The 20,316-nt window shown below is 38.1% G+C and overlaps 1 protein-coding gene across 2 annotated transcripts in view; it reads left to right on the top strand.

The window, feature by feature from the left end:
- Positions 1–752: 752 nt before the first annotated feature.
- The window catches only part of RAB5A (RAB5A, member RAS oncogene family), a 27,963-nt gene continuing 8,399 nt past the window's right edge, over positions 753–20,316 (top strand). The window contains exons 1-2 of one of the 2 annotated variants that reach the window (XM_032488742.1): positions 753–1,150; positions 4,182–4,437. In XM_032488742.1, the coding sequence (XP_032344633.1) occupies positions 4,275–4,437 (163 nt within the window). In that variant the 5' untranslated portion in view covers positions 753–1,150; positions 4,182–4,274. Of the gene's footprint in view, positions 1,151–1,462; positions 1,603–4,181; positions 4,438–20,316 lie in introns of those variants that run through there. The other variant, XM_032488747.1, reaches the window with a different exon arrangement.

Here is a 20,316-nt window from a genome sequence, read left to right as displayed (position 1 = left end):
TACTCAACGTAGTAAGGCAGACGATAAAGCCAGTTTCGAGCGAATGCCTCATATTGTACGAATTAAATGGGATAATTCCTGTAAAGCGCTTAGTACAGTAACTGGCGATAGAAAACTCTGTATAAAAGTTACCTATTATTTTAGAATGTGCCCCTCCCCACCCAAAACAGGTAAGCTGTTTTGTGTTTTCTCCAGAAAAGGAAGTTACTGTTGAAGATTTCCCCGCCTAAATACAACTCTGTGGGGGTGGGGGTAATCTCATCCTTCTCCCTGCAGTATATACCACTTACCACCCTTTACCTACCCACCTACCCCCAGGGACGTGTTGGGAGGCTCTCTTGTACTAGAAAAGTCGCCCCAAGAAAGGCCCTTAGCCGAGTTGGCAGAGTCCGGGTGTTGCGGAGTAAAGAAAGGGGGACTGTGAGCGCACAGCCACAGAGGGAACTTCACCGCCCACACTGGCTGGGAGCAACAAACCCAGGTCTCCCCGGCTCCCCGGCAGGTCAGTCAAGGAGTCCCCTGCACCCGCCCTGCGCCGCCGGGAGCTCGGGACCGCCGCCCAGATAACAATGGCGCCGGCGAGGGCGGGGCCGCCCTCGCCCCGACGGGGTGGGGGAGGGGGGCAGGCGGCGGGCCCCGTGGCTCGCGGGGGCCACGTGACGTGAGAGGAGGGCTCTGAGAGAGGGCGGGGGAGCGGATGGAGCGGGCGGACTGGTGACGACCGGAAGTGACGAAGGGCCGTAGTTCACGACGTGCAGCGACGTGGCGGCGCGGCCGGCGCCGGGCGGCGGAAGTGGCTCCCGCACTGGAACTGGAGTGTTTGTGTTTTGGTTTGCAAAGGAGCCGGCGGCCCGCCTGAGGGGAGGAGGGAGGAGGAGGCAGAATTAGTGGGAACTCGAGCGCCGGCGGCGGGCGGAGGAGGAGAAAGGAAAGAGGAAGGCGGAGCGGAGAGAGGCGGGGACGGAGCCCGACAGGGGCGGCACCGCCGCACCAGCTCCGCACCGTCCAGTCTGAGGGGAGCGGCGCAAGGAGGAGACGCGCCGCCGCCGCCGCCGCCGCCTCCTCGGCCTCCTCAGCCTCCTCTTGGGCTACGCCTGGGATCTGCCGCCAGGAAGCTTCGGCGCCGCGGCTCCGCGCGCTGCGGGCTCAGGTAACCGAGCCGGCCCTCCTCCGCCAGCCCGGAGCGGGTCAGGACCCGGGTGGTCTGCGGGCCGCTGCTGGCAGGGAGTACCCCGCCCTCCCCTTCTCTTGCCGGGTCGCTGGGAGCTGCCGAACCCGGCGTCCCGTCCTGCAGGCCCCGGTGACTCATCCTTCAAGGGGCTCCGGAGGCCAGGATTTGGGGACCGGCCGAGGGAGCGACGGGTGTCACTCTCTTCCCTTCTCAAGATGGCGCCGCGAAGGAGGCCCGGAGGCCGCGGTTCCGCCTGCCCGGTCCTGGCGGTGCGGGGTGGGGGAGGTCCCCAGCTAGAGCCCGACCGGAATCCGGGGAGGCGGATGGGAGAGATGGTCCAGGAGCCCGGCGGGGCCTGCCCTTTCGGGAGATCCGGATTTTGGTGTCAGTGACCCAGGTGCTCTCCGAGGAGGAACCGGGGCCTCCAGCAGGTGTGAATTTGGGGGAGCTCCGCCTACCTTCGACTTCCCGAGCCGGGTAATGGAGGGAGGAGGCGGCTCGGGAAGACAGACTGTTTAGGGATTCTTGTCTTATCATTTCTGGAAGGTGGTGAACCGCAGGTTTAAAGATCTCGAGACAACTAGGCCGCTGAACACCGTCAGAGGGTAGAGCCCTCTGAACGTGCTCTGCTGTCCGCCTCCCTGCATGCTGGTGAACGTCATAATTCACATACTTGGGTTTTGTCTTTTGCCGAAGTGGAGCCAAAGTGTTGAATTAGTTGTCTTTTACATAATTAGCAGGAAAAAACACCATGGAAACCACTGAGATATTTCAGGACAGCTCAGAAACTTTAGTCTTAATGTAAAATGGGAATAATAATAAGATCTTAGAGGGTTGCCGTAAGCGTAATTGGTAGTATAGCGCTTGGCGCAAAATAAAGTGCCCAGTAAATGTTAGCTGCTGCCATTAATACAGTTTTGACCAAAGAGCACCTAGAAGACTATATAGAATACTAGTTATTTTCAAAAGATTTAAAATGTATTTTATGCGAACTCTGGTTTTGCAAAACAAGTTTAAGTAGTGAATACAAATGAATGCAAAAATTACAAAATGTGATTTTTAACCTTAATGTTATGCTAGCTGTACATTTATAATTAGTTTTAGTTATTTTTTTCTTTAAGATTCTTAGCGGGGAACCGTAACCCAGAGCTTTAAACCTTAAAAGGCAAAGCTAAATCATACTTTTTTTTAATGGGCATTTGATGTTTTCCCTGAAATTGTGGAAACACCATGGAAATTCGGAGCATGTTGTCCTTGATGCATAATTCAATTTGCTGTTTTGTAGGTAATCAGACTCAGACCGTTGGGAAGTGTTTCAGTTGTTACTGTGTGTAGTATCTGAAGGTGTGTTGGTGCATTTTCAGTCTACATGACATTCTGTTGATATTTGGTCATTTCATTAAAGGAGCACTTTGCCAGTTTTCAGTCCCTACACTGTGCTAGAGACTTTTCGCATATACACTCTTATTCTCACAGCAGCTGTGTAAATTAGGTATTCCGGAAAAAGAGGCTTTGAAATGAAAGAACTTGCCCCTGCAGAAATTGGTATAGCCATTCAGGACTAGATCCCCAAATCTGGTATGTTTTTAGGACAGTGAGAAGGTAGATGTGGGGTTGGAGCGTTTTTTTTTTCTTACAAAAAGTAATTGTAAATGTACAGAAGTAGGGAGAATAGTATAATGAACCCATCACCTACCTTTAGTTATCTTATGGCAAGTCTTGTTTTCTCTACACCCCCATTGTTTGGAAGCAACTCAGACCTATTATTTCATTTGTAAGTGTTTCAGTATGTATTACTTAAAGATAAGGACTCTTCAAAGCTGTGTTTAGGTGAGGCAGAGGTGATTTTATTGTCTCAAGAATGTTAAGTCTTGTCTATACGTTTGTTAATGAGTTCATTGTCAAGAGGGATTCTTGTATAAACTCATTTCATGGGTAAGGCAAGTTTCTTATAAGTACCTAAGTGAAATAAAACAGTGATTCGAGAAGGGGAATCATCAGATTTAATGTTACTAGCACATGATCAGATTTTGATTAAAGATGAAAGAAAACTGTTATGATTGATTTGTGAGGAGATTGGAAGAGTTCTTTAAAAGTTCATAAATTCCTTTGAGATTGAATATTAGCATCATTAGATAATAAGAGAAGACACAGAAGTTACCCTTCTCTGACCAGTCTTTTCTAAATGTGTTAAATAGAAAATAATGACACATTTAATTGTTAGCTCAGAAACTACAGAAAAGTATAAGTAAATAAGACACTAATTAGCTCACTACATAGAGGACCACTGTTAACACTTCCATGTATGATGTACTGGAACACAGGAGAAAGCAGTTTTAAGTCTTTTAGCCACTAGACGCACAACCTGAGAGACTTAAAATATTTGTTGCTCCAAAGTTACCATAAATTAAACAAAAAATATGTACCATTTAACAGGAGACTTTAAATAATAATGACCAACATTGATTGAGATCTTACTATGTTCTAAGAGCTTTCCATTTATAAACTTAAATTTACTCAAAACTGTTTTAACCTAAGTAGTCTGTTTCCAGAACCTGAAGTCTTGAGTCACCTCTCAGGTTGCCTGGGTTTGAAACAGCTCTGTTGAAGTTCAGTCACAGTAAACTATGTGACCTCAATCAAGTTACTTAACCTCTCTGTGCCTGTTTCCTCATTTTCAAGGATTATAATAGTCAGCATTATAGGATTGAGTGGCTGTGTGAAGTACTTAAAACCCCTGGCATAAAGTTGAGTCTTTAATAAACGTTAGCTTTAAAATTTTTAGGAAGCCTTGAAAATTACAGCATGATTTTAGGCTCAGTTCTCACTGAGTTTATATTACTTTCTTAATGAAGGTAGTGATTTAAGCTAAATGGCATTCAATGTCCAGTAGACGTTACAATTGTTATACAATAAATGTTAGAGGCAAAATTTATTAAAGTGATTAGTATTAGGGGATTTGCTTTGTTTTTCGGATTTGTATACTTAATTCAAATTTGTTTCTTTACAGGGTTCTTTGCCTTTAGAAAGAAAAAAATTGACACCTTGCATCCTGGAAGTTCATTTAAGAGACTGAAATTAGGGACTTCTTTCAAATTTGGACATGGCTAATCGAGGAGCAACAAGACCCAACGGGCCAAATACTGGAAATAAAATATGCCAGTTCAAACTAGTACTTCTGGGAGAGTCTGCTGTTGGCAAATCAAGCCTAGTGCTTCGTTTTGTGAAGGGCCAATTTCATGAATTTCAAGAGAGTACCATCGGGGGTGAGAGTTTCTTTTATCCTTTCTTTAATTGAATCAGACATAGACAAGTAAGATTTTGCAGTTCCGATTGTATGATGAAGAATGCCGAAACAGGTCATAGAGTGGAGACAAGAGCTGTTCAGCAGACCTCAAACTTTATAGCTTGATTTTTGTTAAGATAACATTTTTTAATATTTTGATTTCCTGGTTATCCCCAGGATTGTTGTATGGAAGCTAAAATACAGGTGCAAATTGAATAGAATCAGTGTCCCAAGAATAAGATTTGAAATGGTATCTTTCTTGATAATGATTAGAAATTTCTTCAGATTAAAGAAGCTGAATTATATTGGCTGTATGTTTGTGCTGAGTTATATTGGCTGTAGAATGAATAGGTAAAATAGTAAAAGTAAATAGTAAAAGAGTTAACCTTAAAATTCTAATTCTAAATAACGACTGTTTATAAATTACACTGATTTGTAAAATTAATTAAATTTTATTAAACCTGTTTAAAAATGCTCCTAGGGTGAGGGAAGAGAAAAAGTGAGTGATTAGCAGAGAGGAACATGAAAGGGGAATGGGCCCTGGAGAGAAAGATGAAAGAAGAGGGGAAAGAAGAGGAGTTAAGCACTGCATGCAGTGGTTGTAGGAGGACTGAGGTGAGGGCAAGATGAGGTGCCAGACAGAGAGGAGACAGCTAACAGTGCTGTGTTGTGAACAGAAGGCAAGAGATCAGCTAACTGAATTTAGCTAGAGAAATCCACAGCTGTGTACAGCAGCAGGGTAAAACAGGCTTTTTTTGGGCCTGTTTCATCTGTCAAATGAAGCTTTTGAATTAGATAATGTCAGAGGAACCACACAGCTTTTAGATTCACAGTATTTTGCAAGGGGTGTATAATTAAGCAGTACTGTATTTTTCCAGGTACTCTTGAATGTATTTTTAACCTCGTATGTTTTAAAGTCAAACTCTTGAAAGACATAAGACAGATAGCCATTAGCATGTGGCAACTTCTTGGAGTCCACCTTTCAGAAGCATAACTTTATGCTGTGCATTGATTGTATGTTCTCCAGTACACTTGAGAAGTTTATTTGTTGTTTCAGATCTTTCTAATAAGATAAATTACAGAACTCTACTGTCTCCTGGCTTTTCCCTACATGGAGGAGATAAGCTGGATAAGTGGTATTTCCACTTTAATAGGCTCAGCAATATAACACTGATTGTCAGCCCTCTGCGTTTATGTATCTTGTGCAGTGTAATCCCATTTTAGTTTAGTATTTTGTGTTTTTTTATAATGGATGAGCATCAGAAATATAGCCCATATAGTGTGCTTTTATTTTGATTCAGAAATATTGGTATGTTTTAAAACTTTAATGCACATTATTTGTAGTTTCTCTGTTAATGCATTTGTGTGTGTGTGTGTATGTATATCTGGCTTAGTAATGAAATGTTACCTCTCAAGCTTTACCCTCCTCCAGAAAGCAAATTGAGCCAAAGCTAACTAGCCCACATGGTAGGAAGAGCTGTAAAGACTTCAAGGTTATGTTTACCCACCTTAAACTGGTGCAGAGAGTAGTTATAACTGCTTCTTGGCAAGTGATTGTCAATTGCAGCATTTTCCAAAGTACGTATGCTTTGTAGGCTAAATACCCGGGCCAGAGATGTTTGGGACTTGTTATATGCTTACTCTCCCTGCCTTCACAGTTGTATTGAAATAACAAAAGCACTGAAGCACTATAGTAAAGAACTTAATTCCTAGGAAATTTTATAAGAGCCTAAGACTAGAATTTTTATTTTTGCTTTGAATACTTCCAGTTATTTTCTACGTGTATTTTTCCCTAATGACATTTCAAAAAGGACATTTAAAAGAAAAGTTTAACCCCATATCAGCACATCATCATAAACATACATATCCTCTGATATGTGTGTGTGTATATATATATATATAAAATCTTCATTTCCATTTGATACCAATTAGATTGTCTACATTTCATTAATGAGATTATCAGAAGGGTTTCATTCTAACACATAGAACTTCCTTAATGTTTTCTGCTTGTACAGATTCAGTCTGGCTCAGTCTGGCTTTTTAAACCAACATTAGAAGGAATTTACATCCAAATTTCTGTGTTAATGGTTATTGGATACCTTTCACTGTGTTGACCACATATTAGTAGTCTTCAGGAGGTATGACAGTGCCCTTATGATATGGCTGTGAGCCATGGCTTTTTGGTTTTTTTTTGAGATATAATTGACATATAATGTTGTGTAAGTTTAAGGTGTTAGGCATATTGATTTGTTTACAGAGTGAGCACTGTTCCTTTATGCCCTTTGCTAGCAGCTCTTACCCTTAAGGACTAGAGTAGGTTTAAGGATTTCAGGGATTTTTCAAAGATTTCAAGGTTTGAGCTGTGTAAGGATCAGTATGTATTTTTGTTTTGGCTGATGTGTGGTAGGAGTTACCTAAAAATGAACCTGGCCAGATATTTTACATTTCATCTGTTCTTTATTTTTTACTTAACTGTTTATATCTAGTAACATTAGTTATGGTTTGAAGAGCTCACTTAAAATTTTCATCTCTGATTGTGTTGTAAGGTGGAAATCATGTACTGCACTCTTGAATTTGTATATTCGAGAACCTTATATTCATCAAGAATATCAAGGTTTCTTCTGTAGTTTTTGTGATTCTTCCTAAACATGATAGCTTGATTTAAGAATCCATGTTGTCCCACTGTACCGCACACCCCTGCCCCTTGACTCCACAACGTTCATAATGAGATTAGGTAGTTAGGGGTGGGTTTAGCACTTTAGGGAATTCTGGCTTATTTGTAAGAGTTTAAAGTGTACATGACATTTATATTCCTATTGGTTTGTCTAAGATCAGCCCAAGTTATCAGGGAGCATTAGATCCAGAAGGTTGTCTTCCTTCTTGTTACCTCATCTGGGGGCTCAGTAGCTCTTGAGTAAGTACTTGTTGATGATAGGATAGGGCTGACCATCTTTCACTTAACATCTTCAACACCTAAAGACTTTAAACATTTCTAGTGAGTTTCTCTTGTCAAAAACTTGTTTAATATATAATGAAAAAGCATGCAATCATCCAGCCCTTTATTTCTTTTGAAAGATAAATGTTTGATATTGCCGTCTAATTTTATATGTAGTAATCATCAAAGAAATATCTTACTCTAAAGTTCAGGTTACGGAACTCTTCATGAGAATAACAACATTACTCTTGCTCGTACTCTAGTTTTTAAGTGTTATTTTAGAGCACATGTTCTCAAAGAGGGTTCCTGTTCCAGAAACATCTGCATTACATTGGAACTTGGTAAAAATGCATACTCCTATATTGAGTCAAAATACTGGTGCACAGCCAGTAATCTGAAGTTTTAACAAGTTTAACACGTGATTCTAATACGTGCCAAAGTGTGAGAACCTCCGCTTTCTGTTTTCTGAGTAGTCAGTATTACATTTACACTACACATTAAAGTTCTCCCACAAATGGAACAGGTGCTTTTCTTTTTTTAAACTGTGATTTTTTTTGAAGGATTGTTAAAAAACATATTGTTCATCTAACTACTCCAGTCTGAGAATTACAAGTATTGTGTACTGGTTACATTACATATTACCTCTGTCCCTTTGTATGGAAACCCCTTCCTGTTAACCTGCTGGGCCTCTTTAAAGAGAGCGTGACTCCTTTGTCCCATCAAGGATACTCTGCCTTGTCTTTACTTACTTACGGGAGTTAAGAGTATCCATAGTTTTCAGTCATCTGTACCAATGCTGCTTCCTTTCATTGCCACAAATAATCAGGAACTGGTTATACATGAAATTAATTTAATAAATAAGTGCCTTCTTTTTTTAAGGTATTTTCAGCAATTATTAACTCTAAGTAGAGTATCTAAAACAATTCAGAGTGGTTTTTACTGGAAGAACAAAGTTTATTCTGTATTTAACATCTGTTCAGTTTCCTTTAAGGGGCTAGCAAGACTTGTTTTTCTATTCAGATTCAAAAACATCTAATGAGGAAAAGAGTATTAAAATTAAGAAAAACAAGGTTAGTTTCAAAGTTAACAGTCTTTTACCTTATCAATTCATGGCCAGGACTTTAAGAGTTAAGCATTGTGGTTAAGGAGGGCTTTGGGGGACAGTGGACAAACTCTGTATTCACACTGTTTAATTTAAAATTCTAGTTCCAAAGGAAAATACCATATAATACCACTTATGTGTGGAATCTTTAAAAAAAAAAACAAAATGCAAATGAACTTATCTACAAAACAGGAAGACTCACAGACATAGAGAACAAACTTTTGGTTACCAGGGGGTAAAGGGGGTGGGAAGGGATAAATTGGGAATTTGAAATTTTCACCACTTGGGGAGTGATGGAAATGTTAGCTGTCTTGGTGGTGGTGGTTTCATTGGTGTATACATCTGTCAAAATTCATCAAATTGTACATATGAAATATGTGTAGTTTACTGTACAGGAACCATACCACAATAAAGGTGTTCAAAAATAAATAAATAAAATAAAAAAGTAAAGTAAAATTCTAGCTCCACAGCTACATAAGATTTATTTTCCTCTTATATTAAATGGAAATAATAGTAACTAACTTGAAAGGTTTTTTGTAAGGATGAAATGAAAGTACATGTACATTTCTTGGCACAGTGCCCAGTACACAGTAAAATGCTTATTAAATGTTAGCTGTTACCCCTACCATCACCACCATTACTTTCTGCTGAGTCATTTTTATCATTGTTTATATTTTTGTTGTATTGTCATGACATGCCATTATTTTAGAGTCATGACTGTTCCACCTAGTCCATAGCATTTGATTTAGGATTTGACAGTGTTAATGAATTTTATATCCAGATTTTCTTCTCCTGGAGGCTAAAGTTTCTCATTAAAAATTATAGGAACAAATAAGATGTAAAAAACTTCATGAGGAAGTACTTCCTAAATTTGAGCCTTCCTAAAAATGGAGTTTTTGCAGATTCCTTCAGATAGATAGCATGAACATTTACGACTAATTCTCTTTAAATTCTGTTTGGTAAATTCTTACCGATTACCCTCCCATTCATTGGTTTTCACAAGAGTGGTTAGTCATGCATATTAACTGCCTGCTGCCCACATCAGCTAAGTTATTTGTTGAAGTTTTCTCAGAGGGAGAAATTACACAGTTAAATAGAGTGCTACGTGTATGCAGATATTAAAGTTGCTTCCTGAACTGAGAGATAAAAGCTAGCTAGGAAATTTAAATTTGAATAACCATGTTTTTCCTGTGGTTAGTAAGATTTCTATGACTGCCCTTCACTTGTTAGCCTTCAGAAGGAGTTGTTTGTGTAAATGTACTGTCTGCATTTGTTTACTTCTTTTATCTATTTGCACCTGCATATTGTTTTCAACTAAAAGTACTTCTGAGAAGGGACAGAAGACCTGAGACAAACCACATTTGGCATATGATTTTCAATTCAGGAGAAAAATGGTTTTTGAAATATTCATTATTCTTTCTGCTATGGTGAGCATTAAAATTTGTGGAAGTTAATCCTTTGGTTTCAAGTGAAAGAATATTATCTTTATGCATAGTAATATTTCCTTCTAGAAAATACATATTCAGTATTTGAGAAAGGTTGTAGTACTCAGAGAAGTTGGTAAAGGTTTGGTATTCTATACATTTGTACCAGTTCTGACCTAAGAAGTTTTAATAGCCTTAACATCAGTTATTCTTCAATGCCCCAGTTAAAAATGTTATCATATATCGCTACTTAAATATTGCTGTGAATCAGGAACCACTAAGCTTGGCTTCAGTCCTGGCAAACTCTTACAGACAGCCCTGTTTACACATTTATAAAATGGGAGGATTGAGCTAAATTAGGATTCTTCTAAAACAGACTATTTTAAAAGTGTGTACTCTCTTCCGCATTAAACAACACAATCAATACAGTTAAACTGTTTTTTCCTCTTAACTTTTGTTTCACAATTTGGGATCGTAGACGTTTGTTCTTGTCCTGTCTTACTTGATTCATTGATGCCCTCTGTGCTGCTGAAGTATTCAGTGCTGTTTGGTAGAATGATTTTGCCAATTAGCTCTAACTATGGTGAACCGCCTCTATTGAGTCACTGATTTGCTGCTTTTATTCTGTTATATACTGGGAAATAAGATTATAAAGCTTCTCTAAAACTCATTTACTTAAGAGATTTCCCAAGCTCCTAACACTGTGCTAAGTACTAGAAATCAAAGTTGACCTTTCCCCCTTTTGGGTCTTAACACCATAATAACCTGATGTTACTTATATGTAACCTTCCTTATGATGCATGGTGCATTAATTCACCATAGGATAACATTTGGAGTCATCATTGAGAGCCTTTTGTTAATAGGCCTCTTGGTGGAGAATGGGGTGAGTTACAGTGAGAAAAACAACAGAAGTCATTCCAGAGGTTTTTGCTTTTTGATCACACTATTTTGATGTAAATATGAATTTTTAACTGTCAGCTTACTAAATTCTTGAAGGTAAGAGTGAAATCACATACTGGATTTTGAAAATGAGAAATAACCCTTAGTGTTTTACACGTGTTGCAAAACACTCTTGGAGGTAGGTGTTGATGAACAGTATTCACCCTCTTTTCCAGGTAACGTAGATGAGGAAGGGTAGCAGCCATATGAGGAACCGACCGTTCATGGTTTTTTAGCCTGTTTCCAAAGTTAAAGATAGGTGCTCTGTGGACTCAGAAAGACAAGAGAGAGTAATGTGATGATGTGGGACTGTAGTCACTCTAATTATCAGACACCTTCAGCATTTCTCAGTCAAAAAATAGTTACTTATCCTTGCATAAAACTGGAGTCAGAAGGGGTTCCACTTAGTTGATATCAGTTCTGTTTGAGGGGTAACATGAATGTATCTTGGACACATAGGTTACTTTAACAAGAGGACTTGAACCTAGAGAATCCTACTATTACATTCAAATCTATGTATTTTCTCCTTTTTATGAGATTTGAAATATATCAGACTGGGGGGAGGTAATAGCTCAGTGGTAGAGTGTGTGCCTAGCATGCACAAGGTCCTGGGTTCAAGCCCCAGTACCTCCATTAAAAATAGATAAATAAAAACCTAATTACCTCCTCTCCGAACACACAAAAAAATTAGACCTACTAATCCTTTTTTATTTTTCACTTTAATACTGTCCCAGTTATCTGCTGCTCAGAAATGAATGACTCCAGAGCTTAGTCATTTAAAACAATTATTAGCCGTTTGGTTCTGGGAGTTGAGCAGGCTTAGGTGATTCTCTGACCTCATAGGTGGCAGTCAGTGCTGGGGCCAGAATCATCTCAACACACCTGGCAGCTCATTCTCGCTGTTTGTTGGGACCTCAGCTGGGGCTGTCAGCCAGAACACTTAGATGTGGCCTTGCCACTTGGTGTGGGTTTCCTCACAGCATGACGGCTAGGTTCAGACATGAATGTCCCCAGAATACCAGGCAGAAGCCAGGTAGCTTTTTATGACCTACCCCCAGAAGTCACATAGATAGCATCAGTTATGTTCGAGTCACAGGCTTGCACAGATTTGAGGAAAGAATGTCAGCATCATGTAAGAAGGATATGCAGGACCTTCTTGTGACCATCTTGGAAAATACAGTCTGATTTTTGATATCATTTTATGAAGAGTGTCCTCATTTTTCTTGGCTGTAACAGTATTCTATTGAATGGATCATATCAATATATGTTTAATCAGTTCTGGTTTTATGTTTTGGGTGTTAACAGTGCTGCAGTGAATAATTCATAGTCTTTTCTCACATGTTCTAAGTATTTCTGTAGCATAAATTCCTCAAAGTTGATGGTTGTATCAAAAGTTATATACACTTGTAATTCTGATAAATTTTTTCCACACTGCCGTCCAAACAGCAATGCACCGAATACCTGTTAACCCTATTTTACTAACTCAAGGTAGTGTCATACTTACAGAATTTTGCCATTCTTACATGCATTGCTCTCTGCATTTTTTAATGTACGTTTTCCCATAACAGGAGTAAGGTCAAGCATCTTTTCATTCATATTTTTAAGAGCCCATTGTGTTTCCATTCTCTGTGAACTATTGATAACTTCATGATATTTGTATGTAGTTTCATTTGTAGTAGTTATACTATTGTATTGTTTCATTTATTAATAATACTTAATATCTCTGTATTGTATTCATATTTATTTTAGTAACTGGAAATCTATTTTTTAACAATACCCTTATTGTTGGACATTTAATGTTTGCATTTTTGTTTGCTGTCTTACATAATCATCTTATAGTGGCTTCTTGGACTTTTTTTCCTTCTGGGCTTATTTCTGTAAGATTAATTTCTCCATGTGGTTACTGAACCAGAGTACTTTTATCAAATGATTATGGGATCAAAAAGATTCTAGTGTTTTCATCAGTTCTTTTTTCCCTTAGGAATAGATACTTCCAGTTTCTTTGAGCCTTGCTTGGCATAGATAATTATATTCTGGGATTACAGGTTTTCTGTAACTGTTACTCTGGGGTTTAGTCTTCTCTGTCTCTTCTCCCATCTTTAGCTTACCCTTTTCCATTCTTACATTGTAAAATTCTCAGATAGTAAAACTTTTATTTTAAGCTTACATAGTGGATAGGCTTATTGCTAAGCATTAAAGAGTCACTTTTAAGGCCAGTAGTGTTTTAAAGGCCTGGTAGATTTCCTTCAGGCCTGGGAAGTATTAAGTGCTGAAGTCTTGAAGCAGATGCAGAAAGGGATATCTCCAAGGAGAAGGGGGAAAGAAGCTTCCTTTGCAGAATAGCCTGGGCACTATCCTTGCACATTATCTTTGATTTTCTGTAGTTTGAAAATGATATGCCTCAGTGTAGATTTTTCAGCATTTATCTTTCTTGGTGTTCTCTGAGCTTTCTAGATCAATAATTTGGTAACTTACATTAATTTGGGGAAATCTTTGGTCTTTATTGATTCAAATATTCTATTCCTTTCTTCTTCTGGTATTCCCATTATGAATATATTACACATTTTGTAGGTGTCCCACAGTCCTTGGATATTCCCTTCTGTTTTTCAGTCTTTGTTCTCTATATTTCAGTCTTGGAGGTTTCTATTGATATACCTCAAAGTCTGAAAGTCTTTCCTCAGCCATAGGCAGTCTTCTGATAAGCCTATCAAAAAAGGCATTCTTTCTGTTACAGTGTTTTTGATCTTTGACAGTTTTCAGGGGCCTAAGATTTCCACCTCTGCTGCTGCTGACTATCTATGTTTGCTTTCTGTCTTCACCATTAGAGTCCTTAGCATGTTAATCCTAGTTGTTTTAAATTCTCGATCTGGTAATTCCATCTCTGCCATGTCTGGTTCTGATGCTTGCTCTGTCTCTGCAGTCTGTTTTTTTCCCTTTAGTGATTTTCCCTTGTGATTTTTTTCTTGCTAGCTGGATATGATACAGTGAGTAAAAGCAACTGCTGTAAATAGGCCTTTAGTAGTGTGGTAGAGAGTTGGGGCAGGGAGGAACCATTCTGTGTAATCTTACGAATAAGTCTGTCTTGCAGTGAGCCTGTTTGTTCGAACAGTGAACTTCACAAGTGTTCATCAGTTCTTTTCTCCCTCCCTGAGATGAGGCAGGATGGCTAGAATGGGCTGGAATTAGAGATTTCCCTTCTCCCCAATGGAGGGATAGAACTGGCTTGAGTTGGACGTATTTTCCCCCAGGTCAGTTAGAGTCTAATAATATTCCAGCAGGTTATGTTCAGATTAACCAGTTTCTCATGGATTCAGGCTTTGTTAAGAACAAGGTAGTCTGGTTTATTTCAAATGGTTCCTTTTGACAGAAGCACGAGGGGATTTTTCTCTGATATTTTCTGTGAGAACCTAGTCAGATTCCTGGAGATAAAACTCACCAAAGTGTGGTGCCCCACCCCCACCCCATGACTACTGAGTTCCCCTAGAGTTTTTAACTCAGACTTGTCCATACCTAACCTCCAGCGATTTGTTGATTACAGTTCTAGTGTTCCTTCACCAGCACTGGTTTCCTCAGATTTCTGCTCTCAGATGTTGTGGGGGTTTTTGTATCTACTTGTCTGTCTCTCCAATTTGGGGGGCAGCAGATTGCCGTGTGACCTCACTTCTCTTTCAGATCTAAGAACAACTATTAATTTTTCAGTTTGTTCAGCTTTCCATTTGTCAGGATGGAGTGGCAACTTCTAAGCTCCTTATATGCAGAACCAGAAGTCATCTTTCCCTGCACACCATAGGAATTTTTTAAAGTACTGTTCAAACTATTTAACAAAGTATCTGTTGTCCATAGATAAAATGCTTCCCAATTTAATACTTGTTACATCATTTTTATATCAATCCAATCTGGTAAGTAGACTTTATAAGGATTATGCCCTTGATGTGGTAACCACAGACTCTCAGCCTTGAAGGTTCAATTACTGGTTTTATCAGTTCATTCTAGGTGATCAGGTTTGGTGTACTAAATAGTAACCAAATTCAAACTCCTAAGACTAATTTTAAAACAATGTGCATTAGTGTGCTATGAAAAATACTAGTACAGTAATGTTCAACTGGTGTCTTGTGAGCTTATGTCCTGGCTTAGTGGAGTCCCTTAGAAGAGTTGGGTGTCCTTTAAGAGTAATTGTCAAACTATGATAGCAAAAACACTGACTTCCGTTACTCTTGGATTATTTCTGAAAAATTATAAGAATTAGGTCTTTTAAAAATAGTATCTTACTCCCAGTGTTGGAGAAAAACTGATTATTACTCTTTACTTCATTTTGCATGACTCTCCCCTTTATATCTTTAATATTTTCTACTATTGCATTCATTTGGCGACAGTTACCTTAAGGTGTTGCTTGAATAATTTTTGTTATGGTAAAATATACATGATAAAAAATTTATAGTTTTAACCATTTTTAAATGTGCAGTTCTGTGGCATTAGGTACATTCACATTGTGTAGACATCACCATGCCCACCCACCTTCAGAACTTTATCTTCCTCGGCTGAAACTCTACCCATTAAACAGTAAATCTCCATTTTCCCACACACATACACACACACACACACACACACAAACACACACGCACACACACACCCATGGCAAATAACATCTTCTATGAATTTGACTACCGTAAGAACCTCGTGAGAGAAATTAGGTGATATTTGTCCTTTTGTGACTGGCTTACTTAATGTAATATGTCATCAAGATTCATCCATACTGTAATGTGTCAAAATTTCCTTCCTTTTTAAGGCAGGATAATATTCCATTGTATGTATATATCATATTTTGCTTATTCGTTCATCCTTTGATGGACTCTTGGATCTCTTCCATCTTTGGGTTATTATAGCAATGCCGTGAACAGTGGTGTACAAATATCTTTCACATCTTTTGGGTATATACCTGGAAATGGAATTTTCTGATCATTTGATAATTCTGTGTTTAATATTTTTGAGTAATTTCGATACCATTTTCCACAGCAGCTGCACCATTTTTCATTCCCACCATCAGTGGACAAGGATTTCAATTTCTCCACATCCTTGCAAATTTTTGTTTTCTGTTGTTTTGATAATAGCTATTCTAATGAGTGTAAAGTAGTCTCATTGTAGTATTGATTTGCATTTTCATAATGATTAGTGATGTTGAGAATCTTTTAATGTGCTTCTTGACCATTTGTGAAATGTGGAGAAATGTTTACCAAAGTCCTTTGTCCATTTTTCTTATTGGGTAGTTTATGTTTTCATGTTGCTAAGTTGTAGGAGTTCTTTATGTATTCTGGATATCAATCCCTTATCAGATGCTTAACCCCTATCAGATGCTTACTGATTTTTAAGAATGAGCTCAATGTGATGAGTATTCCCAGATCATCTCATAAGGTGGACTTTGGGCATATTGCTGTCTTTATACATGATCTGTATAGTAAAATATTTTACCTTGTTGCCAGGCTTTTGGAGTATTTTCTGTTTGGGTTTAATGACTGTATACTTTCCTCTGCGCCAGTCTGTTTTTATCACCTTTCTTCTCTTCACCCTCTGATTAGTTGAAACGTGACTCTTCTCTGAATACATGGTCTTTGTCTTCTTTTCTGCCATATCTACTGGGTACTCCCTCCTATACTACACATACAATTTTAAGGAAAATAAAAATGGCTTCAGGTTTTATTTTGGCTGTTGTTGGCTCTTACTTAGACCATTCATGTATTCTTGTCTGTGTGCAGTTTTATCATTTGAAGTCACTGCTCATCTGTCTGATAAAATTCATTATAATATTACCGTTGCACTCATTTTTCCAGCAAACCAATTTCTACCTTCATGGATAACTTTGGTAACTGGTTCTTGATGCCATTTGATCAGTTCCTGCCTATCTTTGTCCCTGATCAGGTCTTCAACTTGGAGTGTGATCCAGATCCATTGAACTCATCCACTGACTTAACTTGGCTCTGAAAACTTTGCTTCCCCTAAACATCACTTATAAACAACCTCTAATTTGGATTTTATGATCACAAGCCTCTGATCTACATCTGAGATCTTGAACAAGGCCCTTTCCCTCTCTAACAACTACAGCCTTTTTATAGGGCCCCAAATCCACCACTTTCATGACAGTTTTATGTAAGGGAGAACATTCTGTCATATACATATATATTTACTTTTTGGGAATTAAGAGGTCACTTTATAACCATTTTAAATTTAATTGCTTCTTAATGCTTACCAAGCCACTGGTGCCTTTTCATATATATATTAGGTTATTTGAGTATAAAGATGTGTTCTCCCTGCTCTCCTGCTCCCTCGTCATCTTTTGGAGATTCCATGAGATACTAGGTTAACGAGTATTAGCATTTTCATGGCTTTGCCACATATTGGTAGAATTGTTTCCAAAACAGTTACACAGTATCTCCAGCAGAGCGTGAGTTTTTGCCACATTCTCTGTTCTATTTTAATTTTTTCACTTTGCTGAGTAAGGGATAAAGCTTAACCATTTTTGCTGTGAGGATGATTTTGTTGATTACTAGTGGTGTTGACTTTTTTCTGTGTTACATTCCTTATGTGAACTTCCTTTACACATTTACCTTTGATGCTTTTCGAGTTTTCTTAAGATTTATATGAACTTTCTACGTACTAAAAATTAATCTCATAACATCCACTGTAGAAATTTTCCTGTGTTTGCCCCTGTGTTCTGAATGTAAGATACATGTTTTACAAACCTAAAGTCTCTTAAATTTTATGTTACCAAACCTGACAGTCTTAGAATTTTTGGTCAATTCTAGTAAAGTAATTCTTCCCTATCAAATTTGATAAAATAATAAGTTGAGAGTTGAGTGATACTGATTCCTCGGTTTTTCTCTTTTTTGTCCTGTTTAGTTCAGGTAGAATCACTTTAGTTGCTAGTTTAACCTTTTTTTTTAATGAGTTGTTAACCTTGGGTTAATGCCGTTGATTCAGATGTTTTCTACCTTGCCCTGTATGTTGTAGGGTCTCCTCCTTCCTTTTTAATTATCAAGGTCTTACACACTATAGGCCTTTGGTATTTGCAGATTTAACATTTACAGTTTCAGCTACTCTCAGCTGACCCTGAGGTCTGTCATCTAGTGATTTGTATTTTTGCTGAGACTGAAATGTTACTTGCTTGCTGCCAGGCTTGCAGATAATTGGAACTGATCATGTGAGCTCAAAGTGGGAGCCTATTAGACAGGCCAGCACCCGCATCTCAACGCAGCTTTGTTTTTCTCTGTCGTCGCGTACACAGTAACTCTCCAAGTGATAAAAGCTGTTTCTTTGTGAAATATGGGCCCGAAAAGAAAACCAACCGCTAGTGCTGGTGATGGAAGTGAAGAGAAAATGAAGAGGTCTAAGAAAGTGATGGTTCTTAGCCAGAAAATAGACGTTTTGGATAAATTAAAGTGGTTTTGCAGATTCAGGTAAGTTTGTGGTTGGTTAATGTCACTACAGTATTTATGTAGTAATTTATATTTTGAGTGCTAGAATTTATTTTTATGACTTTATAAATGACCAGTAATGTATTTTTAGAAGCACCAAGTGTTTAAAGATGTCAGCTATACTTCACTGACTTTTATGGGGGAGATTAAAAACTTTGGTAGCATTTGAAAATCTGAGAATTTGGGGGAAATCTTGATGCTTTTGCGGTACATAATGCTTACAGTACTGGGGTATCCTGTTCCTGTCATATTTCTGTCCTTGTGGCACTACAGCACTTTTACATGGTCTTAATGTGTTTTTGATGTGCCCTAAAACTCAGTCCCCTGGCCTCTAATATTGGTCTTTTTCTCCTCCCTCCAAATTACACTCTCTTTATCATACCACGTGAACAGGATGGTGTTATCAAATTAAAAAGATTTATTGGTATTTTGTTTGAGATGCTGCTAGTTACATAATAACTTGAGAAGAGCGAGGCCTTTTGAAATACCTATTTTTTTTTTTTCCTATTTGGGAACTGTGTATCTAGTCAAATGTTACTGAAATAGCCCCAAAATATTTCTACATATCTTTTATGAACTTCAGCAAACCAGTTTGAACACTTACATGAACTGAGTTTATATTAGATGTTGGATATGGACGAGAGTAGCTAGTTTCTCAAGGAACTCCCAGTCTAGGAGAAGAAAAAGATAATGTGTAAACTAGTGATTTTTAGAAGTGTAAAACATGTTCTTACACAGGCAACTCTGGGAGCCCAAAGGTAGGACCTACTGAAAGGGTGTGATGAAGGATGGTTTCTAAGAGGATCTGAGGGGTGAATTGATAATTCTTGTTCTTGGTTAATTTGATTAGGATCCATCTTCGTCCCAGCATAACGCTGAAAACCTGGTCATTGTGTATTGTAAGCCTATGACTTTGATCTGTTCCAACCAATTTAAAAAACTTACTATCTTTTTATTTTAACTGATGCCTTTGGATTTTCATTGTCTTGCCTCTTCCAAGTAATGTCTTTTTCTAATAATTTCTTACTTTATTTTAAGAATATCTGAAGTGATATTACATGATCTTGATAGTGGTCATTCTTTGGTTTCTAGGTTTAGAGAGACTGCCTAAGAGCTTTGCTACTAAGCAAAATGCTGGTTTCAGGCTTAAGGATGGAATGCACACTTGATAAATTTTAAGGAAGAATTCTTTGTGTGTGTTAGGATTGGGTATTGAATCAAATGACCTTTAGTAATTTTTTAAAATAATACATGATTTTTCTTTTTTAGCCTACTGGTATAATAGCTTTGTATTTTCTTCAAGAATCTACTTGGGCATGGACTATTGTTCTTTTAATGTATTTGTTGGAAATTTCCCTTTCCTGTATTTTGTCATTTTTATACATGCATTTATAAAAAAGATTGGTGGCCTTCTGTGATGTCTTTAACTGGTTTGAGAATCAGATTATATTTTCTTTAAGGCAGCATTATTAATAATTATTTCCCTGAGCCTAGAATTGACTTATGGAACTGTAAATGAATATTTTTGTTAGCAGTGTACTTTGTGGTTATGGAAAAGAGAAAACAAAGTCTGAATGCAAATTGTAATCCAATGTTTTTCAAGTTGTATCAAACTATACTTGTGAGAAAAGGGTTGTATTTTGTGATCCATTCCTTACGTATTTCCTCTTTTATTAAAAAGGAGTTCTGTCTTAGAGCTTAATTTAAATGTTTAAAACTATTAATTCTGCATAAGAACCTTTCATGACTGAAAAAATGACATAGTACTTTCTTGGTATCCTTTACCATAAATACAGGATTTTAAAAAATGGATGTTTTTGGTAATTTTGTATGGTAAAAGAAATTTGAAATAGAGTATAGTTCACTTGTGAGAATTCACAGAAGTATTAATTTGAATTTAGGTCAAAATAAAGACATTTCCAATTATGATGTTTGCAAAATTGAGAAGATTATAGTTGCTGATACTAAAGCCAGCACAGCTGCCAGTTGACCT

Source organism: Camelus ferus, chromosome 1 (assembly GCF_009834535.1).
Source record: "Camelus ferus isolate YT-003-E chromosome 1, BCGSAC_Cfer_1.0, whole genome shotgun sequence".
Taxonomy (NCBI): Eukaryota; Metazoa; Chordata; class Mammalia; order Artiodactyla; family Camelidae; genus Camelus; species Camelus ferus.
Note: the sequence above shows the minus strand (reverse complement) of the source record. Positions and strands in the feature narration are given on the sequence as shown.